The sequence below is a fragment of the Ictalurus punctatus genome, chromosome 7 (assembly GCF_001660625.3).
Source record: "Ictalurus punctatus breed USDA103 chromosome 7, Coco_2.0, whole genome shotgun sequence".
In the NCBI taxonomy this organism is placed as follows: Eukaryota; Metazoa; Chordata; class Actinopteri; order Siluriformes; family Ictaluridae; genus Ictalurus; species Ictalurus punctatus.
Genome location: NC_030422.2, coordinates 7,072,029 through 7,099,244, shown reverse-complemented (window position 1 = coordinate 7,099,244; position 27,216 = coordinate 7,072,029). Strand labels below are relative to the sequence as shown.

The following is a 27,216-nucleotide window of genomic DNA, read 5'->3' as shown; positions in this document are numbered from 1 at the left end:
TATGTCCAGTTTTTAAAAAAGTACTTACATTGTACAGAATAACAAAAGACTTGAAAGCGCTGATGCCTGACGAGAACGTCGACACTTCGAAATTTGATGCCATTATATCACGTCACGATATCTACACGATATTAACATACGGCGAAATCACAACAGTGTTACGATTTATTGCTGTATCTCTCAAGCTTTCCTTTCATGATGCGGTGTTGCACGGTCCTCTAAGACGATTTAATTAAAGGTAACTTCCTCTTGAACGTTCTGAACCGTTCAAACACGGGCATTTCATCCTGGTGTGGTTCAGTGTTCCACAGCTGGGTATCTTCGAGTTAAAACGTATATATACACACACACACCGCATGCACTTTGGATCAGGACAGGACTCCCAATTTTGCCAGACTACTTCCAGGAAGCATGATAAAATGCAGAACTTATGACCCGATTGCACAAACGCGTACGAACCTTCATGATCTTTATTCTCTGTCACCAAGGCAGCTTATACTTTGCTTGATCTGACTAACCTTTGAGTGTTGAATGATGAAATACTATACTGCCATTAAAAAAAAAAAAAAATGTATATACGCTTTAAGTGCTATAAAAGTATCTAAAGTTTAAGTCTAGGTCTAGTTCGATATGTTCAGCGAACAGTCAGAAGAAAAACTGCTAATAAAAAGTCTCCTATGCAGGTTCATTTACATTTTAAAGACATCATGTATCAGCGTAGGGCCTAAAAACCCCATATTCTCTTCATGCATATCAGCGGCAGTGAAAACAGAACGTGTCTGAGGTAAGAGAACTCAGTGGAGAAATGTGGCGATATTACAGCGACCCTGCACTCAAGTTAGCACAGAGCACAGGCAGGTAGGATGCAGCACGTGGTGCATTGTTCCCAAGCCTGCAAGTGTAAAGATGACTGTAGAGCCCTCAAGTGGAGACCTCTGAAGAAAATCTGACTTGCATGCGAGACTGCAGGGTGTGTGTGTGTGTGTGTCCGGGCGCTTAAGCATGTTTTCACAGACAAATGAAGCCTTAATCTGTCTCAGGGTGGGGGACAAAGACGGGATGTTGCGAAGTGGGGGGATGGGTCTCAGAGTTACGCGCATGTTGTTTGATGCGATGGTGGTTATGGTCTTAGATGTCTCGCTTTCTTCCACTTTCACCTGCTTCAACATAACTACAGCACCATGCATAACCGGGGAATACATACTACCGCTCAGATATACGGTATGAACTAAAACATAGTGCCATCAAATAAGCCAGAAATGCTTTAAACGTTTCGCATAAGCAGAACAAAGCGAGCGTTAAAGTGAGCATGGCATTGGGTGATGTATAAAACTACAACACTCACAACAACACATTCATCAAAGTGTGCCTTTAAAGCGCAATAAGCACATGTAGCCTACATTTCCGCAAAGGAGTTCACACGCCGACGGATATGAACGTGAAATTAAAGTAAAGATCATTCGTACACTTATCACATCACTATAGCCTATATATAGACTGATGAAGTTTTTCCTCAAGTGGTGTAGTCTTGCTTTTTGCAAATAAGCTACCTGAAACCGTCCGCCTGACGTCTCCTACATCCGTTACGGACTTAATAAGCCTCGTGCGTCGCTAAACGATCGGCATCTATTACCGACACTGTTGTGAAATACACGATGAAGTAATAAGTGTAACCAAACGATAAACGGTTCCATCTGTTTGTCAGGCGTCATATAGAGAGAAATTTACAGGGCATCGTGTAGGCATTTCTTGTTTACGCATTTCAAAGTGATCGTGCGCAAAGCTGCCCTGACCCCTGATTTAAAAACCTTCACACGTTGGTCCAACAAGAAGAAAGAAAAAGAAGAAACTCTCTACCACTCAGCAAATTGGTAACACAGGTTTTAGCCAGATGAGTTTTTCCTCATGATTTCACACGCGGTGAAATCAAAGCTGCAACAATGCGGGCCTCGCCGTTTCGGATTTGCAATCGGGCGTGCCGCATCACATTAGCTGTAGCCCGTCACAAGACCTGGTCTGACTGTCAAAGCTCAAGAGCCTTTCAAAAGCCTGAAGTCATGTCGAAGAACCTCCCTGTTCCTTAAATGTGCACAGGGAGAAGAGAAACAGGGTGGTTTACTTAGAGCATGTGCGAGTGATAGCATGTAAATGATTAACATGAGCTGGCTTGCTCTTACTGGAGCTTTTCTCGTGGATGTGCAGGGTTAATCCAGGGTTAATTCACGCTCTCTGGAGCGTCCACTGTGCACGGTCGGTGAGGGGGTTTAGCGCTCACAAAAAGGACATGCTATGAGATAGCGCAAATGAAGGCTTGCATAATTAGAAGAAAGATCCGGAGGTTCGCGGTGATTGAGAGCAGGAGGGTGTGAGGGGGGGATTTCCTCTTCGGTTGCCTTGTTGCCAATTGACAGAGCCTGAACAGAACAGTTGCAAGAGCGGGATCCAATATTCACACTATTAAGCCCATTTCCCCCATATTACTCCCTCCTGCTGAGGAGCAATTATAAACATCTCCTGTTTCTATGGCAAAAGATAGGAACGCGTTAAACGTGGCCGATATAAAGATTCATGGCGTGTATATAATGACGCATGCATCTAGATTCCTTTCGTACTTTTCATATTCATTTCAGCAGACATTACCAGTTTGTGTTCTGCTTTTCCCACTTCCTTTCCAATGCAGGAAATAAAGACCTGTTCCATGTTGTATAATCGGTTCCTTCGATTGAATAAACATGGGTTCATGCAAATGATTAGCGACACCCGGCTCTCCGGTAAATACTGTCACGCAGATCTTAAACGGGTGTGTCGAGAACTGAAAGCCTGTGCTTCTGCCCGCTCGGCTTTCACGGCTAGACACGTCACTAAAATAAACAAGATGTCCAGCGCGAGCAAACCGGTTACACAACTCTCCCTGATAGCAGGACATGCGGTCACTTCGTGGTTAAACGTAGCGTGAGAAAACGAACCAGACTCGGACGTGATCTCATAGCCGAAACCGTTCGCCAACGACTTTGTCGAAGGTGCAGACACGGTGTGCTACACGATCGTGTGGTTTGTTCTGGTCAGTATTAATGCACGTAACTAATGAACTAGCACGTCGTACATTACTACATTATGATAGCTACAGGCAACACTCGAGTGTCCACTTGCCTGGATGCCTTGCTAACATATTTACAGCTGAGTTCACATACAATATTAATAACTGAACATTGGTGGTGTTTTGTTTTGGGGTTTGTTTGTTTTTTTTCCATTTAATACTTGCCCTTCAGAAGCTACAGGAGATATTTACACGTTTCCCAGAAGACGAAACAATTTACACTGATCGCCCTGTTCAAAAGTATACACCCCACTTAATGTACTCTTAATGTACCGTGTTGCCTTCTTGAGCGTCAGTGAACGTTTGCACCTTTTGTAATAGTTGTGTACGAGTCCCTCAGTCGTCCTCAGTGTGAAAAGACCTCAACATCATATAGTCGCCATTGGAAATGGGTCAAATATACAGAAGATGCTGGAAAACCAAATAAATGTGCAAGACCTGGAGGATTTTTCTGATGAACGGTGGGCAGATTAACAGCTCAGGACGAACAACGGACTCATGAAGAACTCTCACAAAACAAACAGTTGTTGATCATCCAGGTAACGACACACGGTATTAAGAATCAAGGCTATGTACACTTCTGAACCGGTTCATTTGTGTGAATTCAGTTATTATTGTCCCTTGTGGACGATATATAAATATCTGTTATGTGAATAAGCTTGTTACAGTACTAAATAAAACACTGCAAAGTTGTAAATAAATGTACTTATGACCTCAGCTGTATTGCATGTCCATCCTTTTTACTTCAGCCAAGCATTTGTGATACTCCAGTGTCACCCCAGATTACACGTTTCAACTACAGAAGAACTTCACGCTAATGTGTACGACATGGAGGACCGCAGAATTCACCGTCAGCCGAATTTCACAAAGGTTTTGGATTTGACTTTGAGAACGTCTTCACAGAGCAGTCTGATAAACAAAACTCGAAAACGACACCTACTTCTAAAGCGAGTCTAGTTAGCCGGTCTAGGCTGCCTGATAAACATAAGCCTCCATGTAGGTGTCTCTGAGCACCGGGGTGAACATCATTAAACCCAGCAAGAGCAACTAAACCTCCATCTGCTCAGACTGATCAACCGGGCAGCCGTCTCCTCGGACTTGCACTTACACGCCTACACACACACAAATTAATTCAACCTCTCAACTAGTTAGACAGAAAGCAGTCTTAACCTTTTCGAAGCTAATACACAAACTAGCATCACAGCTTATACACCTGATCACTTCCATTGCTTTCGATGAACATATCCGTCAGTAAACGTTACGCTGCTGAATGCAGTATGCGTACTGACTCTTCTCTACACATGGCAAAGGATTCTGCATCTGAATGCTTCACGTAAATATAAAAATCCCAGAAATGCTTTGTCTGAAGTGTGTCAGTATGTGACCAGCCGTGATTAACACTTAACTGAAGGGTGGATTGTAGCTCAAGCAGCTTACACCAAAACCTTGCACCACATGGCAGATCCACCACACACTGCGACTCACCATATGGCACGCTTGGGAGACTACAAGCGCTACGACCAGAGCACAAGCTTGTCTCCATGCAGCATTACCATATACTAATGCTAATCTGTTACATGGATACCGAAGTGCTAACTGTGATACTGGAGGTACCTTGGTATGAAGAGCAAATCGAGATCTTAGGCATCTAACTAATCCATCCATCCATTTTCTGTACCACTTATCCTACACAGGGTCGCGGTGAGCCTGGAGCCTATCCTAGAGGACTCGGGCACGAAGCGGTAGGCACCCTGGATGGGGTGCAAACCCAACTCAGGGCACGATCACACGATGGATAATTTGGAAATGCCAACCACGTCCAGCATATGAAAATGGATCAGATTGCAGTCTGAAGTGTGGTTAAGGACAAAACGCACCATCATTCAGCACTGGCAAAATCTGGACAACACAACTCGTACGTTCCGCGTTCAAAAAAATAAACACCACCAAGCTGACCACACAGAGCAGGTGTGGTCTCCTAGCCCTAGCCCTAGCCCTAGCCCTATCGCTAGCCCACGCACTCGGGATAAGCAGATTGCGTGTCATTTTGTGTGCACACTTGAATATAACGCGCTTCACACTCAAAATATAACACTGCTTCTGAACCGCACCGGAAATATGATTCCAGATCTAACAACATACTATTACTTAAAAAAAGCTTTGACTCAAGACCGTAACTCCCGTAATTTCCGACCTCTGACAAGGAAACAACAAAATAAGCTCTGACTCGAGAACTTGGGAATAGGGCTATGTCTTATTGTATCATCCATGACATACCGGTACAATCCCTCCCCGTGATAAGAATCTGTCATCCCGCGATACTGACGATAAAGTTGATGACCTGTTTAAGCATAGCGGAAGGTGGAGCTCCAACTCTAGACGAGGAAGAAAAATTAAATCCCAGAAAAAGGAGCTTCCTCCGCAATATGGGAGAGGCTCGGATACAGCGATTCCATTCGGTTAAGATTATGAATCCTGCGTTTATCGGCGCTTGCATTTTCACCGGAAGGTTCATTTGTCAATAAAATTCATATTCATAAGTTTTGCCTATTTCATTTAGTATCTGATGGTCAGGATTCAGTTTGACTTTTTCGGATCAATGTTTGTGTTTAAACTATATATCGTGATACGCATCCTGTATCGTAGAAACGTCCTCGAGTATCGTGATATGATATTTTTTGTCAAATCGGTTCTGCTGTACATGCACAACGTATTTGCTTTAGATCAATCGACATGCAGACTTATTCATTTGTTAAATCTATCATGAGCTATCTATATCTCTGTGGGAGTAAATATACAATCGCTCATCGGTTAGCTGGCTAGATTGTTACTCATGAAAGGTGAACATGGAATTGTCCGTGTCCCCCCTCCCCGGTTTTGCATAACTCCGCCTTCCAACTTCCGAGGTATGTTGGATGCTGCGTATATATTCATCACTCTAGCGTTTGAGATGAACGACACTTCTTTTTGCGCTGCAGGCTGAGCAGCGTCCATATGCCAGCGGTCTACACGACACGCACACAAGTCTGAGCTCCGAGCCTAAAGTGTCGCACTGCATCAGTGACTCCGTGTCACTGTGGGCACGATGTTTTGCACCTTTCTGACACACTCAGCAGCCTTTCCGGCACACGCCTGTGCTTTCTGCAACACGAAGTGTACACACCCCCGGCCGCCAGCTCCCACTCCTGGCCTCGGACAGCGTGTAGGAGTCACTAACCAGACTGGAGGCAGCTCCAGTTTAAACACTACCTGTAATTTTTCCGCTTGTCTTTCACTTAGGGTTTGCCCAAGGCTACGGTGTTCACTAGTCACCCCTCCTACACGTCGCTCCGACCTCAGAACACACACACACGGACCTCAGGCGCGCTTAGTACTGACAATGCTACAGCTGACTTGCAACACAATCTTTCTCCCACCCACACACACACACACCCACTCCTACAAATGGGAGTGTGGATTAACAAGAGGCTCTTTAAAGGAGTAAGTTACACAGCTCTAAGCACATGTCCATAGTAGACAAACCCAGGCTGTGAGATTTCTCATTCCTTCAAAACAGACAGACAGATCTAAGGTATTGATCCTCTGTCCATCTCCAAGTGATGTGTCAGCTTCAAGGAATCAATTATTCCCAGTTTAGTTGTCTGAAAGCTAATAAAAAAAAAAAAATCCAAACAAATACAACAGCCCCTCAGATCCCTCCAAAGTAGAGACGTCTCTATGTGCTGATTGGCACATAGTGCCAATTTTGCCGAATATTGCCGAATTCTGATTCATATCGGAATATCTTCGTGCGTTGCGTGTAAACGTACTTGGTGAAACCCAAAGCCTGGAATCTGTATCGGATTTGATTTCCAGATTATTTTACCCTACATGTCCTGCGTGTAGTGCTGCCTGACGTCGTCCTAAAGCGGTGCTCACCAACTCTGTTCCTGGAGATCTTCCTCTATCTCTATAACCACAATCGTCCTCACCTGGCCTCATCTAATCGCTGCCTTGAGGAGCTCCAGATCGACTAAAACGAGCACATTAGATTTTGTTTGGAGATGAAACCTGCAGGAAGGGTGTTGGTGATCACCGGTCTAAACTTTGCCGCATTAGATCAGACGGTCTGTGAGGATGTCAGGATCCTCCAGCAGAGATGAGATGACGGATGTTGAGCAGAATCGGGGCTTACCTTGGGCAGCTCTCGGAGCTGGTTGGCGTCGAGCAGGAGCTCCTCCAGGCTGCGGGTGTAGCGGTAGATCTCATCGGGCACAGCGTGCAGAGAGCAGTGCCGCTTATCCACCGACTCGACGTGGCGGTTACACCGCCAGAGAGGGATGCACTTGAGCATGGCGGGCCGCCGGGGGGCTGATCAGGGCCTCCACATTAGAGACGGGGAAGGGCCAACACACGGCAGAGGGAAATCCCTGGCTGAGCTTTCACCTCCAGAGGAAAAGCTCTCTCCTCCAACACTCCTCTCCTCTCTCTGCTTTAGTCTTCCTTTGAGAAATTCAACCCTGTTTCATTGAAAACTTTACTTTCTAATTCACTTTCTCTCTCTCTCACACACACACACACACACCTCTCTCTCTCTGTTTTAAAACACTGCCTGGAAGTGCACTTGGCTCACTGTGACCGAAACTGAGCTCCACAAAAGGTTCTGCTTTATTTCAGCGACACCTACAAAAATGTTTTATTTTCAAATATCCTCCGAGGTAATTAATGGAGCACTCTTTCCTACCTGCATGTGCTGTAGAGAGCAGAGAGAATACAGCTGCTGCTGCTGCTGTTGTTGTTGTTGTTGTTGTTAGGAGGCTAGTCTATCAGGCTAGTTCGGTTGCTAGCCAGAGGTTTAAAAGCGTTCACGTTTAGCTAGTCACCTAACACAACGCTAACTGATAAAGCAACAACACCGCGACTCTATTGTATAATTAAACGCAGCAGACGGTACAAAATATATATTTATGTATATATATTATTTGTCTGTCAGAGGAGGAGGAGCGCGGTTAGAGTCCGCTCTCAGCCGGAACACAGCGCTCGAGCCTCCGCCGGCGGCTTTGTGCTCCTCCGCTGCGCCCCGACAAAGTCGTCCGCGAGCAACCAGTGCAAACTAGATCTATTCGCTCGTGCCTCATATGGATACAGTTAGTCCCGCTGGTCGCGCTCGTGCGCCAGGGAGTTTCCAGCCTTTCTAGAAAAGTCTTAAGGTAACTGAGTCAACCGGAGCTTCTCGTTCACCGATCCATTCCCCCCAAATACGCCTCAACGCTTTGACTACACAGAGAGTCGTCACGGAGTCACTCTTCCCTACCCGCATTCGGACAAGCCCCGCCTCCTTACTCTTTGTCGGTTTGAATTGTTGATCAATCCCAATACAGGACGCGATACAGTCCTAGCCAATCGCAGTAGAGAATACAGGGGTCTCCAGAATACGTGTGGGAAAAGTAAACTCGTCCTCGACGCAGCGTCTGGTGTACACTATACGGGTGTTGGTTGTTTTATTTATTTATTTATTTTAAAATGTTGATTCAGATGATGACGCCTAGCGGTCAGGAGGACCTGGCTCGATTCAGATCAGCAGTTTCGCGAAATTATTACACAGCTTTGTCTGTAACGTAACGTTTCTCACCAGGCTAGTAAATACTATATGGTGTTATAATAGTATTTTGTTGCTGTAATGTGTAATGGAGTATGTAAGAAAGGGAAGATAAAGTGCATAAAGCCAAGACACTAGAAGAAGAAGTCTTTATTTGTAACATTACAGCAGAGTGAAATTCTTTCCTTCGTATATTCCAGCTTGTTAGGAGGCTGGGGTCAGATCAGTGCAGGATCAGCCAGGATGTAGCACCCCTGGAGCAGAGAGGGTTAAGGGCCTTGCTTAGGGGCCCTACGGTGGCAGCTTGGCAGTGCTGGGGCTTGAACCCCCGACCTACTGATCAGTAAATCCCAAGGCATTAACTGTTGAGCCCTGACAGGTGAGTTCATCTTGGCCAGTCGCATCCAACCATCCATTTTCTGTACCGTTTATCCTACACAGGGTGATGGAGAGCCTGGAGCCTATCCCTGGACAGGGTGCTAACCCATCACATCGCACAATCGCACACACACTCGCACTACAGACAATTAGGAAATGCCAGTCAGCTTACAACACGTGTTGTACTGGGGGAAGACACCGGAGTACCCGGAGGAAACCCCCGAAGCACTGGGAGAACGTGCAGACTTCGTGCACGTAGGGCAGGGCAGACGCAGGAATCGAACCCCCAACGCTGCAGGTGCGAAGCAAACATACTAACCACTAAATGTCATGAAGTGAAGTACGCATCAGTTCGCAAATTCGTTCCGAATACTTTACAGAGCAGTTTTCTAGAAAAATCATTTCTTTATCGTTTCATGTGCTATCTATTGATATCCATCATGTACTCTTATGGGAAAGCTTCCCAGTACATTTTGGAGCATAGCTGTGGGGATTGGCTCATTCAGCGGCAACAGTGTTAGTATAAGGTCAGGTGAGGGACGTCTGGGGTGCAGTCAGTTTACAATTCTTCCCAAGGGTGTTCAGTGGGGTTGCGGTCAGGGCCCTAACCCTAACGCTAGGCCACTCGAGTTCTTCCTTTCCAACCTTGGCAAGCCACGTCTTCATGGATCTCGCTTTGTGCACTGAGACTGGAACAGGTTAGGGCTTCTTAGTTCTGGTGGAGGGAATCTTGCAACGCTACAGCATATAAAGACGTTCTAGACAACCGTGTGCTTCAAACACCGTGGCAACAGTTTGGGATAGAACCACGTATGGATGTCATGGTCAGGTGTCACCATACTTTTGGCTATGTCATGTATATATTTTTATTTATCTTCCAGAATAAAATCAAATGTAAATCCAACAATGACCGACATTTCTTCTGCAATATCCTTTACATGTTTCCACTCTGGTTTATAATGGTATATATACACACAACATATCAAGAAAACAGGCATTTCTAGGATATATGACATGAATCGATTGGATTGTGCTGAGTGGGTGGAGCTTAAAACCCTCATCAAAGGTGTGAAATTGAAAAAAAATATTGATATTTTTATGAATACACTTTAAGAGCAGACATCAATCAGATATCAATGCAATTTATCCAAAAATCTGAAGAAACATTGCATACAACTCTATATTTTGGTCACTCATAAAAGTAAGTTACTACACTCTTCACTTCCTTACGCGAGTGCGCCTCCCACTGTCTGGGGTCTTAATTCACCTCCCAGTAATTACTACTATACACTAAACATTCCAGCTTATTATATAATCATATTTACTAATTACGTACACAAGAACCTACACACTGATGATCAACAAGGAATTCTCCTACTTGCGTCATACCTGAAGGTCCTGACTCTTGATTGAATATTGATCGTATGATGTAAACTCAGACCGGTTGATCAGACATGGGTTGGAAACATGGCGTCACAGCAAGTCCGGTTGGAAGTCAGTGAGGTGATCTACATCTATACTATATTAATTTCATCAAACTGTGAAAACAATGACGCATTAAGATCAAGCGTCCGGAAGGATTTTCTTAAAGCAAACCACGCCAGCGGATCCTTACCCAGTCTCAGCTCCTTCAACGTTACTGCTAAACTTCTGAGCGTCTCCATGACGTCTAATATCACCTTCAAAAACCCGAGTCTGATGTTTGAAACCAAGATATTCAGACGGCTATCCAGTCTTGTTTACAACACAATAACTCAAGCTTTACATTTACAAAGTCAACTAAATAACACTCAAGCGCATGACTCACAAACGGTGAACAAAAAGGATGGCATATTTGAAGAATTTATTGTTTGGTAAATTCAGAAGAAATAACTCCAATACAATGTTTAGAATTTTAACAGAACATTAGTGATGGAAAAATTTTGTTTTTTTGTTTAAAAAAAAAAATGGGTTGGGGTGGGGGTCAGAGCATAAGAGAACAATGGAACCAACCAAATAGACAAATTAGAAAACAATTTGCAAATAAACATAAAAAAAAAAAAAAAAAAAGGAAAAAAAATTTTCACAGTAGGTGATGACGAAAAAAAAATCCATTAAGCACAAATATTTTCTAAGTCAAATCCCACCAATGGGATTGTCCCCAATATTATTATTGACCACAATAAAAAAAAAATAATTACAAGTTTAAAAGAATCCCAAAACTCGAGCAGCAGACACCGAGGCTGAACGAGTTTGAGCAGGTTGACAGAGTTGGTCAGTCTTATGCCGAAAGGTCGCTTTTATTGAAACGCTCCTGATCGTAGACTTCGGCCACGACCTTGCGACCCGCGAACCACCGGTTGTTCAGGGCCTGGATGGCCTTATTCATTTCGCCACTGTCGGAGAACTCCACGAAGATCTTCACGATGATTTCGGCGTCGTCTTCTTCGCCCTGACGTTCCTGGTAGATGATGACCCGGTTTACGGCGCCGAACTTCCCGCATTCCTCGGTCACCTCCCCCTCCAGGTCGTCGTCGATGTCTTCAGGGCCCACCATGTTGCGCAACACCATTACTGTAGACTGTACATCAGAAATACAAGAGGTGTCATGTGTCTCATTCATATATATATATATATATATATATATATATATATATATATATATATATATATATATATATATATAGATTAAGTAAAGTTTGAATTCAAAGATTGCTCGTCTTCAGATGTAGCGCTGTTTCATTTGCACATTATACCATGCTAATGTAAAGCAGAAGATATAGAAATAGCACTGAAACGAGGTGAAAATGTCTCAAAATCAGAGCCAAATGTGGAATATCCAACAAGCAAATATATATTTATTTGCCAAATCGCTTTTGTATCATTGCAGACGTTAACATTTTGCTTTTCAACAAAGATGAAACACAAAACCGCAAGAGTAAGATTTTATACACTTGACACTGTGTCTCTTCACCCAGACATAAACAGTTAAACCTTCTTCATCGAAATGATCCGATTAGTGACTAGCTATCTTATTTCCATCATTGTAGATGTTGTGCAAACAGACCAGCTTCAATTTCCTGATGCTAAATGTGTATATGCACCCAGAGGACACGCTCTCACACGATGGAGGATTTTCTCTGGTGCTGTACTCTTGCTCTTTGAAGGAGTCATCCTTTCAAAAAGTCCAAGGTTAAGGTGTGTAAGCACACTCTTAACTGCAGACTCATTTGCATTTTTAGACTTGTGCTGGTATTTGTTTTAGAAATGCAAATTACAAGGTGGTTCCGTAATTCATTCCCCTACTTGAACTGGAAAAAATTTATTAAACTAATTTCTTGCCTGAGGTATGTTGCACGAAGCCAGCATGTACGACTATGAACCAAAAATTGGTTTGTGTCATGTGTGTGCTTTGTTTATTTGCTATGAAGTAAAAAAAAATATAAATAAATAAATAAATAAATAAATAAATAAATAAATAAATAAATAAAAGAAACCCCAGATGAATAGCCTTTAAGTGTGGTGATTCCATCATTTCTGCCAGAGGGTATATAATCTAGTGTAGGAGAAAAAAACCCGACACGACAGATTGTGTCAAAATATTCGGCATCGTCACGTGTTAGTTTGCAGAAACAGCCAAACAATACAGTGCGCCTCGAATTAGAATCGCTAACGACAATTTTTTTAGAATTGGGTAATTGAGTGAATATTTTTCCATTTACAACTCGGTCAAATATGGGAAACGAAAATTATTACCCTATCAAAAACCATTCCAGACTGCCTGCATGTATTTTATTTATTAGCCATGCTCTAGTTTGTGGTCATGGTCACAGCAGCTCTTTACTCACCCCTGAGTGTGTGACTGTGGGGCTGCCCTCACTGCTTCTGTTCTGCTCCTGCTCGTTCACACTCCTTTGCTCCACAGCGTCTGCTCGAGCTTCGTCTTTCTCCTGCTGCTTGTCCTGTACCTCTCTCTTAACCTCGGGCTGCTGCGGAGTTGTGCTTGTTGGTGTTCCTGTGGACGTGGCACTGGATGTGATGGGTGGTGACGCCAGCACGGGGTTTACCAGGCCCACCTGAGGCACCACGGGCAGAGTCGGCCGAACAGGTGTGACACCTTGGAAAAAAGAGTGGGGGGTGTGGGGGGACACAAGAGATTAAGCAGTTCATAGAATAAATTCTAAACAGTCAATATTTTCTCCTGATAAATCTAGTGTCACACCTGTAATTAAGCCTGGGGCCTGGGCTGCCAGCACAGCCTGAGGAAGTCCCATCTGCTGGCTGAGGAGCTGAGCGGGAGACGCCAACGAGCCCAACACGGACGCCCCTGCAACAGCCTCCTAAACAACACGTCACACACAGGGGGAACGCAAAAGACAACACAACTGTTGAAAAATGTCATGAAATTAGATTGTCAAAAATGCCAAAACTATATATTAACGTGATGAGTAAAGCATGTGTAATCTTAATCTGGTGGACTTCTACTACATGAAAGAACATCTTTACTCAAAGTTGCAATAAATCATGCAGCAAACTTCAAAGAAACAATAGGCAGAGACCTGCCAACCTCGAAGGAGTAGATTGTGTAGTGCTGCCAAATGGGGATACAGTAAATAACACAAAACATTACAGTACACTTTCAATATAGTCTTTAAAATAAATAAATAAATAAATAAATAAATAAATAAATAAATAAATAAATAAATAAAATTTGCTTGTGTAAATTTCCTTGAAGAAACCATGTTTCGGCAAGGCTGACATTTTTGTGCACCTGGTATCTACTAGAGGTTGACTGATCGACCGTTTTTGCTCATCAATCTGCACCGATAATGGATTACTGGGATCATCGGTTGATCGGCAAAAATCAACACCGATAGTTTTCCCAGTTGCGTCCTTTGTGGAGCGGCTGAAAAAAAGTCCAGAGTCATTATACAGTACGAGAGCGGCCTCTAGAGGCGAAATAAAAACTACCACTGACTAATTCTGTTGTGTTATTTGAAGTGCTTTTTGATTCATTTTGAACATCTCTATTTTTATTTATTTGGAGTGTTACTTTTTGGTTCAGTTTGGATGTAAACTTTTAAGTTAATATTTAGATATTTATTTAATTAAAAAAAAGTACAGTAAGTACTGTTTATTTTTGTTATAAAGTTCAGCAATATTTTACTTTGAAAGTTATATTTCATTCAATATCAATGTTAAAATCTCAGTTGATTAACTGGTTATCAGCAGGTACCGCCCAACTGTCGGTTATCAGTAAAATCCACTATCGTTCTAAATCTAGCATCCACGATGACTGCACCATTTTTTGTCAGCATTCCTAATTATAGTTAACTATATACTTGTCAAACGGTAGCCAAGTTTACATTGACAGATTTTATGAACTCAAAATATTCTCCATTCCCCTGGACAGAAAGCAAGAGCACCACCTTTCAAGCAAGTCAAGGCGAGAGTAACTTCATTAGCACATCCTCCATTTTTAAATGTGGGGAAGAGGGGGTACTCTTTTGCAATATTTGTGTGTGATAACTCATACCAGTGTACTGTGTTGTCGAGCTCCTACACAAAATGCGTGAAGGCTGGCAGATCTGCGGACAGCAGCACCTGAATGCTGAGCTGTCTCTCCAACAGAGCTGCGATCTCTCACCTGGGCTGTGATTTTAGCAGTGGCGGCAGCAGCAGCTACAGCCGCAGCAGGCGGCAAACCTCCGGGGGTCGTCGGGGTGAGCAGGGGCATGGGTGGGGTCACGGCCTTCCCCACCCTCAGGTACTGACCTCCCAGGTCAAACAGGTTCATGGAGGACACTGCGTCTACCGCTGACTGAGGCTTTTCATATTCTACCCACATAGACAGGAAATCGAAATCACAATATCCGATCGGAAGTCGAGCAATTTGGATCACGACGTCAAAACAACATGAAGATGCATCAATTACTGCATTATAATAGACTAGGATTACCACCAGCAATGCTAACAAAATGACTAGCATGAGTGACCGTATCAAATGATTTGTGTAAGTATGTAAGCTGCTCTTACACCAAGAAATGAGAATAGCTTTCCTTAAAAGCCAGTCACAGAAATAGCACAGCACTCTGATTACTTAAGGTCAGGTTAGCCTTTGAGCTCCTCTCTACTTTTGCTCACCGATGAAGCAGTAGCCTTTGTGCTTCCCTGTGGTGTGCTCTCGGGCCAGCATGCAGGCTTTGATCTTGCCGAAGGCCTCAAAGACGCTCTTGATGTCCTCGTCGGACAGGTCCGGGTGCACCGAGGCTACGTAGATGCGATTGTATGCACGTGCTTCCTCGGCCAGCTGGTCAATGATGGGCTGTGCTTGTCCAATGTTACCTGGCCGCCCCACCTATAGCATACATAACAGCACAGGGGCTACTGAGCACCAGTGTAGGTATATGAGCTTGTGAGGGTATGACGGTGTCGTCTGGGTGTGTGCGCACGTGTGATATCTGAAAATGTCTCTGAGATCACTGGTTAATGTCTGAATTCAAAATCAAGCAGAATACTGAGCCATAAAATTATATTGTGTCGACTGACCTAAAACCCTTTACTAACACTGTTTACTCGGATAGAAGGAGCTTATCAACTTTTTTCCCTTCATTCCTTCCTCAGCAGTGGCCACTGTCCCCATAACAAGAACCAGAAATTAGATAACCAGTGGTATGTTTATGTCCCTAAATGTCTCGGTGTGTAATGCGACTGCTACAGTGTAATGGTCAGTTGCGGCCTATGCAGTGTCTGTACTGCAGGTGGGGCGGCCAAGCGACAGCAGCCAGGCACAGCCTATCATCCGTGCAGACTGGCCTGAGAGCAGCGTGCGAATACATCACGCACCCAGACTCTGTAGTACCTACGGAAACAGGGCTCCAAAACAGAAAGCAGAACAACAGTGTGTCAGCAAGGACACACACACACACACACACACACACACACACACACACACACAGCAAGCCTCCCCACGTGACATGCACCAAATTCACACCGCACACATCACATGCAATGAAAATTATTCAACCTCCACTGGAAATCAGGTTTATTGTCAAAATGTACAGACTTTCAGCTGTTTGCGATGAACAAATCAAACAAAAGCAATTTAAATGGTTAAACACAACGAATGCTTCAAATGTTTCCCCAAATTCAACTGAAAATGCAACTTATAATGATTTCTCCAGTTTCAAAATTATTCCACCCCTGAACAGAATCCCCCACAACAGCACAAGCATGCAAAACAGGTGTTGTCTCAAGCACACCTGATGCAGTTAATCAAGGGCTTGATTAGTTGCACTCAGGTGTGCTTGAACTGGAATACCTGAACTATTGATATAATTAATCCCTAATTCCCTTGGTTTCGAACCCACCTTAATGTTCCTTCCACCCAGCATGACAGAGTTCATCTGCTCCAGAGCCAGCTGAGCAGCCTCGGGCACCTCGTACTCCACAAAGGCAAAGCCCTGCCAAAGACACAGGCAAAGTGATTCATTACTATTATTATTACGGTAAGATTTCTGCTTACTGCTGGGGTTCATCTATATTCCCAACTTCTACATCACCAGTACTTTAGGCTGTTTAGTTGTGATGTCAGAGCTTTACCATGTGTCCTCGTGGAAATTAGGAAGCATGACTATTCGACGACGACCGACTGATCAGTTTTGGCGATTAATCAGCACCGATAACTGATTGCTGGAACTATCGGAATTTTTATTTGCTCTTTGGAGTGTTACGTTTTGGTTCAGTTGGATGAATATATTTTATGTACTTTAATATTTCTTAATAGCTAATTTTATATATTATATTATATTATATATATATATATATATATATATATATATATATATATATATATATACACATATATATATACACATATATATATACACACATATATATACATACACACTTTTTGGGGAAAAAAGTACACAACACTTTCATGATACAGTCAGTACTGTTCATTTTTGTAATAAACATAAGCAACATTTTATTTCGAGTGTTACGCTTTCATTCAGCATCAATTTTACTATCGATTATTGGCAGGTGCTGTACAACTTAGCTATCGGCAAAGGTAAAATCCATCAGTCGCCCTCTAGTGGCTATACCTTGTGTTTCATTGTGACGGAGTCCCAGGACATGTCGATGCTCTTGATTGGGCCGAACGGCGCAAAAGCCTGCCGAATGGTATCCTCGCCAAGCTCGTAATAGATGGAGCCCACGTAGACGCGGCACATGATGGCGAGAGCTCGCTGCCTCTGTGCTGCAACCTGGTGTCATGTAGGGGAGAGAGAGACAGAGAGAGAGAGAGAGAGAGAATACTGGCTGCTGAAGAATGTCCAAAAAAACAAGACAGCACAACACACAACACAGAAGAAAAAAAAAAAGATACCAAAAGAATCTTGACTACAATTTCAAACAAATGCCTATTTTCTAGTCCTCTTTGGGTTTCATATGCTTATGTGTATGAACTTACAACTTAAGCATAAATGCCAGGGGAGTTAGAGTAGATGCAGAGAAGCCCTTCTGTTTAACAGTGAGCTCAGGGGTTTTACTTTGAGCCTGCACAGCACACATTTCAAAACATGTACAGTTATGACTAACCTGGGGTGCAAAGATTCCAACAAGACAATTTCAACAAAACCATACCATCAAAACCACAATTATGAGCTGAAACCTGAGGTGCCTCCTTTGGTGGCTTTTGGACTTACGCTGGAATTCTCCAAGAGGAAGGGCGAATCTGCACAAACCACATAACCTAATAATTAATGTACACAGGGTTTTTTTCCCCCTCTTTCAATTACAAACGTTAGGAATATTTCCCTACCTAAATAAACCTATGTGACTTTTTTTTTTTTTTGGCTGCTGGGTGCTTTTTCTTGGCTAGCCTTCTTATACATCCCACCAAGCTGGCTCTGACAGATCACAGCATATTTACAAAGGAGACATGGATTTGCAACATCCCCAGCACACAACACACACACGCAAATGCTTGTTGGACATGGTGTCTATGTGTTAATGATCACTGTATGTGTTGATGCATTTTAAAGGGTGATGATTATGTAAACCTGATGCTAGTGAAATATCCTTGACAAACTCCTTCTCTCACCTACACACCGGGGCCCAAATACAGTCTGCGGTACTACTGAGATGTAAAAGCCATGTGAGACCTGCCAACCTGCGATGAAATGAGTGACCAACCACATACACATCATTCTCTGCACCCCAAAAAAAAAAAAAAAAAAAAACCCCAGGGGAAATAAATAAAAAATTTATAAAAAAAAAAAAAAAAAAAAAAAAGAAAAAAAAAAAAAAAAGTCCATGTCTACTTTTGAAATATGCTGAGACAAATGTCTGGTCATCAGCTTTGTATATCTGGTCTGGTATGTCCCTCAGTCATAGCATCAAAAAAAAATGCGCACAAAGAAAGAAATAGTTTAATATGCTATTGACCGATTGAAAGGGTGAGAGAGGATCTCCAAAGCCCATAGTCACGGCTGCCATCTGAAACACAGTAAAATGGAAAAGTGCTGAAAAGTAGGTTAGATATGTTTTTATTTCTTTTGCAAGACAGATATCAGATTCCAGACAGAAGAAAAGTGATGCAGTTGCAGTCTAATCTGTAACTGAATCGTTGCCTGTTTCATTTAAAGCTTCAACCTACCCCTTGATTTTACGGTATTAACATGAGCATGTCACTAAACCGCAACTGGACGATACTTAAAGCTGGCCGAAAGGACGACGAGCGACTCGCTGAATTCATGTTAAAAATGATGTCTTATGGACATCAACACAGAAGAAGAACGGATACTAAAAATGTATGCTTGAAAAACGTGTATTGCTTGAAATATTTATTAAGACAAGAACAATATACACACTCAGTGGCCGCTTTAATACCCCTGCTCATTTGGGCAGTTATCTGATCAGCCAATCGTGTGGCGGAAGCAGCACAATGCATAAACTCAGATGCAGACAATGTCAAATGTCAGTACGGTACGACTCAACTCGACTCGGTTTCCTTCACTTGCTTTTCCACTAGTGTCGCCTCAACGCGGGTGCCATCTTCCACTCGCCTTCACGCAGGAATAACGGTGTATTTGTACAGGGCTTATATACAGGGATGATATAGGGATAATACAACATCAGGCTGTATTCCAAACGCCTTTCCTGTTCACTGAGCACGAACCCTATTAAGGATGCAAAATAACGGCTCTACGTTCTAAACCCACTCGTAGTGCTTTACATGACCAAGTTAGGTTCAGCTGCAACAGGAGAGACTTTAATAAACACCTGTTTGGAAATCGGTAACAAGCGAGATGTAAAAATCTAAGACAGAAACCTTTGCTGTAATTTTATCGGTAACGATACAAAATGTATAAAATCGATAGAACATTACTGTACGTGCAGTATGTATTATAACACACATTTATTCAGGCAAAATACAGAACCACTTTTTACTTCCTCAGTGCGTGGCTCACATTTAGTATCGGCTCGGCCGGAACCTCGACCAAGGTGGGACTAAAAAAAAAGTAACACGTACCAGGTACTACCCACAATGGAAAGCCCCTAAAAAGTGAGCAGAGTCGAGTCATCCCGTGCACAAGTGCCATAACACAAAGAGTAACCACTCTTTACCAACTGTGTATGCAGAACATATGTCATGTCAAACCTTAAAGGTGGATGGACTACAAAAGCCGAAGACCACATCGGGTTCTGTTCCTGTCAGCCAAGAACAGGAACCTGAGGCTACGGCGGACACAGTCTCGCCCTAACTGGAAAACATTTCCTGTTTATTTACTTAACCGACAACATGAGCTGATCTGTATCTGCAGGAGTTTATGGACTGTGCTGCTGTCATAAGATTCGCTGACTGGATACTTGCACGAATTAGCAGGTGTTCCTATTAAAGTGGCCGGTGAGTGCATAAGGAACTGTGAACCACAAATTTCTTTGTAATAATATAATTAAGCATGGCACCATAGAAGGAGAAACCCTCATATAGGCCATACATCAGCGTTTCTCAGCGAATAATCAGCCGTCTCCTCCGACCCCCTGTCTCTGACTCGAATGGGTTTGTAAACAGTAATATAAATAAATGAACGATTGAGTATTAAATGAAAATTTGTTTTTGTAGGTCAAGCCACTCTAAAAATCTTAAGATTTTTCTTAAATCCTGGAGATAAAAAAATAAAAAATAAACAAAACAAAAAAAAACCCAGACCATTTATGTGTCCAATGGCCGCTAACGTGAGACGCGTTTACGGACGTCAGACTTATGGACGACACACTTAACTCGGCAGTACTGCGGAACACAGGCTTTACCAGAGCGATATTTCTCTTTGCTCACCTGCAGGTTAGTAAGCTGCTGCTGTTGGTGAGCTATGGTTTGCTTCACCAGGACGCTCTTAATGCTCTGCTCCATAGCATATTTCTTCGCCTGCAGAGTGAAACGACAGAGACGGGTTAGCTTCGTGAGTGCAAGGATCGACGAATTCAAAAGTATAGACTAGTCATTAAATTTTTTTTTTTAAATAAATAAATTATAATTAAAATAAAGAATCAGAATTTGATTGGCGAGGAGTCTGCTGAAGTAGACGAGTTCTAACAAGCTCCTACCACCACCTACAGCTGAAAACGTCCAGCCAGGTAAAAGATGCATTACTTCTGACTGTTAGCTGTTGAATAATAACGCCAGTTATACATCTAATTAAACTGTAAACAATTTCGAATGAGCGTCATCTGACAGCACATTACCCTCTGCAGTGCCTCCTGCTGCTCTGGAGTGAGGGGTGGCAGGCCCAGCTTGGAGCCTGTGCCTTGACCATTCTCCATCATCAGAGATTTGCCTCTCTAAAGCAACCAACACACACACACACACACACAGAGAGAGAGAGAGAGAGAGAGAGAGAGAGAGAGAGAGAGAGAGAGAGAGACACACACACACACACGTGTGAACATGTAAGTTATATCTTTAAACCACAGTGTGTGACTAATTGAAGCTTTCGCTGTTAAACTAGGTGTTGTACCGTTAAATAGTCCACTGAGGCGCTGGCATTCGTTTTGTAACAGGCAGAGAGGAAACAATTTTACTACAAACAATCCTAGCATTCGTCAGTAAACAAGACTGTGGTGGTGTTTTGTTTTTAGTAAGGAACCAGAGGTCTGGTGAACAACTACTTAATGATATTGACCTCCTCCCATTTGTACCACCCAAAAAGCCCAGACCTTCTTCAGCCGCGTTTCCACTGAAATGACCCCGAACAATTATTCCCAGGAAATTTTTTCCAAGGGACCATTTGGTTCCTCCAGACCTCCGTTGTCTGCGTTTCCATGGCGGTCTACAGTACCGTGAAGATTAGGCAAATTAGTCCGGTGACATATGATGAGCCCTTGGCGAAGATACGAAGCCTTGAGGTATGCTACAATCAAACTGACTGACACAAAGTAAGCTGATTTTAATGATGTAATAATGTCAAATGTTTGCTTGTAGCAGGCTCTGATCGGAGCACAAACCTTTGAACGGTAACAAAAGAGTTTGCTGCAACCAAACTAGAGGTTAGGATACAGTGCTCTCAATACCGCGGTCAGGGTTCGGTTTCCGGTCAAGGAGTGAATTTTTTTTTAAATCTTTGGTTAAAACGGACAGTCTATTCTCCGAAATCTGACACTGCAACAACAACAAGCACAGAGGAGATTCGAGCTGTGCTGCTGCTGATTGTGATGTAGTACTTTGCTAAAAAGTAATTGAGAAAAAGAGTCAAACAGTGGTAGTAAAGCAAATTCAAAATGCCAGACTTAAAGTAAGCAAACGGATGACTGAGACGAACACACACACACGAGGTGCTTTCCTGTGTGAACAATGCCCAGCTCGCTTAACCCACTTGATATTTTAAGTATACTTTTTCATTTTGGGTCACCGTTTCCAGTTTCGGCTGTATTTCCTCCTCGGCATAAATACTTAATAAGGCCTGAACCTCGTCCTCCTTCCATCTGTCGTATTTTTTAAGAAACTCCACTGTGTTCATTCGAATCGCAATAAACAACTGTTACTGTAAACGGTGGTTTACAGTATCAATCAGCATGACAAGCGCCACCCCCAAAGTTTCTCAACTTTGAAAAATTACCACCTCGCGAGTAGGGACTTTCCGAGCAGGAAATATTTTACCCAGAACTTAATTTAGACCCTGGTTGAAACAATCCGAGGACCTCCAAATGTCCCTAGTTCCTGGGGTAAGTTCTTGCGGTGGAAACACGGCTTTATTTTCTATTGGCTCACAAGACTGAAGCCTGTGAACGCACAGGTCAAAGTTCACCTGGATAAAGTTGGCGCAAAGTAATTGCACCCCTGGGCATACTTATAACTATTTAATAAACGCATTATTTTATTTACATGTGGTATCTGCAAAGCTGTGTACCCTGTTCAGCAGGAAAGGAGAAGCAGTACGGTGACTTTTTCAATCAGTCTGTTATTGTGTTAACAAGCGAAGGAGTATTGTCTATTGAGATGTGACTATTTTAGTTTGATATATATTTATGCCATTCTTTTAAATTTCCATTTGGATTCTCAAACAGAAAGAGGAACCCTGTGTGTGCACTTTATTTTCATCAATGTCTTATGAATAAAGGTGTTTGGGACACCTCATGTAGTTGGCTTACAACTGAGTATTTAACCCACATAAACACACACATCAAAAATATCGAGATATGACTTTTGGTCCATAATAGTCCAGCCCTGCTATTTAGTACAGGTAGTACGGCAATCGGGACGCACGTCTTTCACGTCCTACATCCTTCAGTGAATTGGCTTATCTAAGGGCGATCCCCCCCCGTTTGGTCAGTCATATTTAAAAGAGCAGGAAGTGTAGTTTTACAGGTGGATACTGTATCACGGTTGCATAAACTTTATGGCTAAACCGCACATGTTAGCAGCCCAGTGTCTACAATTTGCTGCTGAAAGCAAGGAAAGAAAACAATCAGGTTTATAAAAAAAAAACACACCAACTCCAAATTGACATGCTCACCTACGAGGCTCCGACTGACTGAGGCGACCAGGGTTGAGATGGCGGTGGGGAAGTTTCCGGCACAATGCTCACTCACAGATTTTCAGCAATCTAAAGCTGATGAAACACGTCAAGAAACAATTTAACACACAACCAGTTTGTGCACAGAAATGCTTTACTGTCAGTGTGCAAGCAGAAAAAAAAAAAATTAGCTACTGGGTTACGAGTTATGGAGCACACAGAAACCTCATGGTTCACAACAGACGTCATTAACGAATGCCTTCGTCCACTAGATGCTCCTGCGGTCTGACAGAAAGCCGTTCAGGCATTTTATCTATTACAACTGAGACGCGCCTTCCTGGCTAAAGCTGGGTTTACACCGTTATATCAGCGGTCTTCTGAGATTACTGCTCGTCACACGGAACGAGATGAACTCTACATCACAGCGATAACATGTATTTTCCATTTCATGTTAGATAAGGAAGATCCTCTGACCATAGACCCTTGATTAAAGAAAATCACTAGGTTCTCTTTACTTCACCAAGGAAGCACCGTCCAGGCTCGTGCGTAAAAACTATATCCCTTACACCTAGAGTTGCACCGATACTAAATTTCTCAGCCGATACTGATAACCGATTATTCAAAGAGATATCGGTCGATACCGATAACAGATACCGATAGTTCTACCTTTTATGCCTCCTTTTAAATTAATAATAATTAATTCCACAATTCTGAAGGAAATGCAAATAAAAAACTTTAATCTCTGCATTTCAACAAGTTGTTTCACAGTAACTGGTCTCAAACAGAAAAAAAACCCCAGGTATTGTTTGAAACGGCAAAAAACGTACCGTAACCCCAGTTTAAACCTGCACAAAAACACAATGTATTATGAGGATATTGCTATACGTAGTTAAACCCTGACCGCAGAATGCTAACGTAACGCGACAGTTCTTCAGCGATATCAGTATATCGTGATACCGAGTCACACACGATATATCGCTCAGCTCTACAGTGACCCAGTCTGCTAATGTACCATGAGGTCCCAAAGCAGAGGTCTCATTACCTCCACTTGTTTTTAACTCTACTAATAAACAGACTTTGATTATTTTAAAGCCGTGTAAACAGCAGGGTCATCAAAATAAAAACAAAAAAAACACATACACCAAAAAAAAAAACAACAACAAAAGCACCGCGCTTACTTGCATTAGCTAACCGGCTAACGTTAGCCTCGCTGCAGCAATGGCCGCTAACGGTGCTGTGTTGCACAGCTCTTTCATACACACAGCTATATAAACATATCTACATATACACCGAGTTTCCTTTGAGTATTTAAAGAGCACGCGGTTTAGCAGGTACTTTTGTAGCAGCAACACGTTAAGCTGAGGTTTTTATTCTTTCTTTTTTTTAACACTGAACCGGGTTTAACGGAGTTAGCCCGCTAATGCTAGTGGTGTTTGAGTGTGCAGGGCCGCGTAGGTGTTCTCCAGCCTAGCAACCTCACTTCACACTCACACAGGAGGAAATATTTATCTCAACCTTCCAGATAATTCGATTATTTCTATACATTTTAATTGAAACTTATTAAACAACCCTGAATCTGTACAGCTATTTAAGTCATATTAACGCCTTGCTAGCTGACTAGCTGCTAAGCGCATTAGCCGCTAACGCTAGTCCTGCTGAAACGCGCTGGTTTTTTGTTGAAGGCCTCATCTGAATACAATCAGAGCTACCGATACCCGCGAGTTCAGAAAAAAAGGCGCAATTTTAACTTGTGATGCAAATAACAGATCGAATCTACGAAAAAGTTTTTAGAAAATAAATAAGAGTTTAGTAATAATACCGCAATGTGCTGCGTTACCGCCATACAGTGACAAGCAGCAGCCTCCTGAGTTCTTCTGTGAACTGCGCCTCTGTGGAGAGGAGGAAAAGTGCACCACCTAGCGGCCACACCTCTCACTGCCAAGAAAAGACCATCCATCCATTTTCTGTTACTATATGTCTTCAATGAAAGCTCGTTTTAAACCCAAGAAAATATTCAAAAGGTTACCTGTTCCCTGTTAAGGCTATTGGAATTGAAATAAACTAAAGTTTTGTTGTTGAAACAGATGGATCCAGCTTCTTGAGCAGGTCAAGTGCTTATTTGTGAACCTGTTTGTCCTCTTCTGTAATGGCAGGATAGTCTTGGGCTTTATTAAGTCATAGAAGAGCTTTCTCCTGGTCCTTGAGCATCATGTATGTCTTTCCACGCCTCAAAAGATTCTTGATATAATCAATTTTCTGTACCGCTTACCCTAGACAGGGTCAAGAGCAGCCTGGAGTGTATCCCAGGGAAGTTGGTGCACAAGACAGAGCACCAACCCACCGCAGGGCAGAATACACACATTACGGACAATTTGGAGATGCCAATCAGCTTACAATGCATGTCTTTGGACTGGCGGAGGAAACCGGAGTAACCGGAGGAAACCCCGAAGCACGTGAAAGCAAACGTGCTAACCACTAAGCCACCAAGCCAAAGGGTAATGTTATTGTCATTAAAACAACAACAACAAAACAATACACTCATCAGAACACCACTCTAATACTGGATAGGACCCCTGTTAATCTCAGAACAGCCTCAATTTTTCACAACATGACACTGGAAACATCCCTTTGAGCTTCTTGCTGCAAGTTGACCTGATTGCATCACATAATTCCTGCAGATTTATCATCTAGGGTGCACGGTGGGTAAGGTGTACAAGTGTTCCTAATAAAGTGGCCAGTGTGCATATATTAACTTCATCCGTCGATTGCTGATATTCTTACAAGTTTTTTTTTTGTAATTGAAGATTTAAAAATGACATTTATTTTCACAAAAATGAAGCTTCGTCGAATTAAATATGTGCATAATTAATAAAGCAACAACAACAAAAAAGTAGTCTTGATGTTGTTAGAACAAAATTGTATTTCACTACGAAGACAGTCTCAAGAGACTCTAAATACTTACCGAAAAGTTTTTTGGAAAATCATTTTCCTTTATTGTTTAATTAAGAAAACACCACAAGTTATTATAAAAATGTATTTTTTTTAAGTATGAAAACTAACAAAAATGATTAAGATTAATTAACATTTGGGGAAATGCCTCTGTAATATTCTTACAATTAGGGATGAGAGTGAAGATGTAAAATCTCATCAAAATGCAGGTCATCTAGATCAGTGGTTTTCAAAGTTGGGGCCGCCAGGGGGCGCCCGGAGGGCCGCAACAATTTGGTCTTAGCCAACTTGCACATCCGTCCCACTAGTATGTTTTCTCTTTCTCACTCTCAGACAACCACACACACACACACACACACACACACACACACACACACACACACACACACACACAATTAATTCCTAATGTAATGTAATGTAAAGATGTAATTATCAATAAAAAAGTCTGTATTTTTAATGTGTTTTAAAGACATCTTGCAAAAGGGGGGCCTCGGTCAAATGTTAATGCCATTTGGGGGGCCTTGCCCTTTAAAAGTCTGGGAACCTCTGATCTAGATACTGAAAATGTTAGTTATGAATATATGGGGGAAATGATTTTGAGGAAAACAGCGTTTAAAATGTGGTTTAATGTATTTTCACTGTAGTTTCATAAGGTTTATAAAAGTATTTGACATGTCTATCATGCACATGTACATAAACTTCTTCCAAGTTGCTAAATTTAAGATTTAAGATGATAGGTTTTGAGGTTGAGTTTTGTTTTGATACTTTATTTCTACAGTCTAAGAGAAGACTTGAATTACTATATGTAGATACAATTAACCCATAAATCTGGAAATAATAATAATAATAATAATAATAATAATATGACCTTTCTACATGTAATGCCTTATCTTAACTGTAACCCTTTAGAATTCTCTATATATCTGAATAAATATGACCTAAAACATCATTATATTTTCACACAAGTCCTAAAAGCAGACAAAGAGAACCCAATTAAACAAATGAGAAAAACATTATACTTGGTCATTTATTTATTGAGGGAAATGATCCAGTATTACATATCTATGAGTGGCAAAAGTATGTGAACCTCTAGGATTATCAGTTAATTTGAAGGTGAAATTAGAGTCAGGTGTTTTCAAATCATTGGGATGATGATCAGGCGTGAGTGAGTGAGCGCCCTGTTGCATTTAGAGTGTCTGGTCTCGTTTGTGGATGTG

The 27,216-nt window shown here is 42.3% G+C and overlaps 2 protein-coding genes across 33 annotated transcripts in view; both read right to left on the bottom strand.

Moving 5' to 3' along the window:
* The window catches only part of scrib (scribble planar cell polarity protein), an 82,149-nt gene extending 73,710 nt beyond the window's left edge, over nt 1–8,439 (bottom strand). For 4 of the 30 annotated variants that reach the window (XM_047156373.2, XM_047156382.2, XM_047156370.2 and 1 more), the window contains exon 1: nt 7,272–8,433. In XM_047156373.2, coding sequence (XP_047012329.1) covers nt 7,272–7,430 — 159 coding nt within the window. In that variant the 5' untranslated portion in view covers nt 7,431–8,433. Of the gene's footprint in view, nt 1–7,271 lie in introns of all 30 variants that reach the window. The other 26 variants (XM_017472917.3, XM_017472919.3, XM_047156384.2 and 23 more) reach the window with 18 other exon arrangements.
* A 2,440-nt stretch (nt 8,440–10,879) lies between these two features.
* Nucleotides 10,880–24,977, bottom strand: puf60b (poly-U binding splicing factor b). Of its 3 annotated transcripts, none has more exons than XM_017472932.3 (12): nt 24,870–24,977; nt 23,051–23,146; nt 20,784–20,879; nt 20,377–20,466; nt 18,483–18,533; nt 17,138–17,299; nt 16,403–16,495; nt 15,177–15,390; nt 14,680–14,870; nt 13,255–13,372; nt 12,881–13,149; nt 10,880–11,613 (listed from the first exon to the last, which is right to left on the bottom strand). In XM_017472932.3, the coding sequence occupies exons 3-12, from the start codon at nt 20,862–20,864 to the stop codon at nt 11,314–11,316; spliced, it is 1,569 nt and encodes a 522-aa protein (XP_017328421.1). In that variant the 5' UTR covers nt 20,865–20,879; nt 23,051–23,146; nt 24,870–24,977; the 3' UTR covers nt 10,880–11,313. The 3 variants fall into 3 exon arrangements, with proteins under 3 accessions (XP_017328421.1, XP_017328422.1, XP_017328423.1); XM_017472933.3 differs by having other exon boundaries at nt 13,255–13,369; XM_017472934.3 differs by lacking the exon at nt 18,483–18,533.
* Nucleotides 24,978–27,216: the final 2,239 nt, after the last annotated feature.

Coding starts and splice junctions, on each gene's coding strand:
- puf60b (XM_017472932.3), bottom strand. CDS start 20,864: ATGATGGAGAATGGTCAAGGCACAGGCTCCAAGCTGGGCCTGCCACCC. Junction 13,150..13,254: donor GGCCCCAGGCTTAATTACAG/GTGTGACACTAG, acceptor CTTTTTTCCAAG/GTGTCACACCTGTTCGGCCG. Junction 11,614..12,880: donor CCACAGTCACACACTCAGGG/GTGAGTAAAGAG, acceptor TCTGATGTACAG/TCTACAGTAATGGTGTTGCG.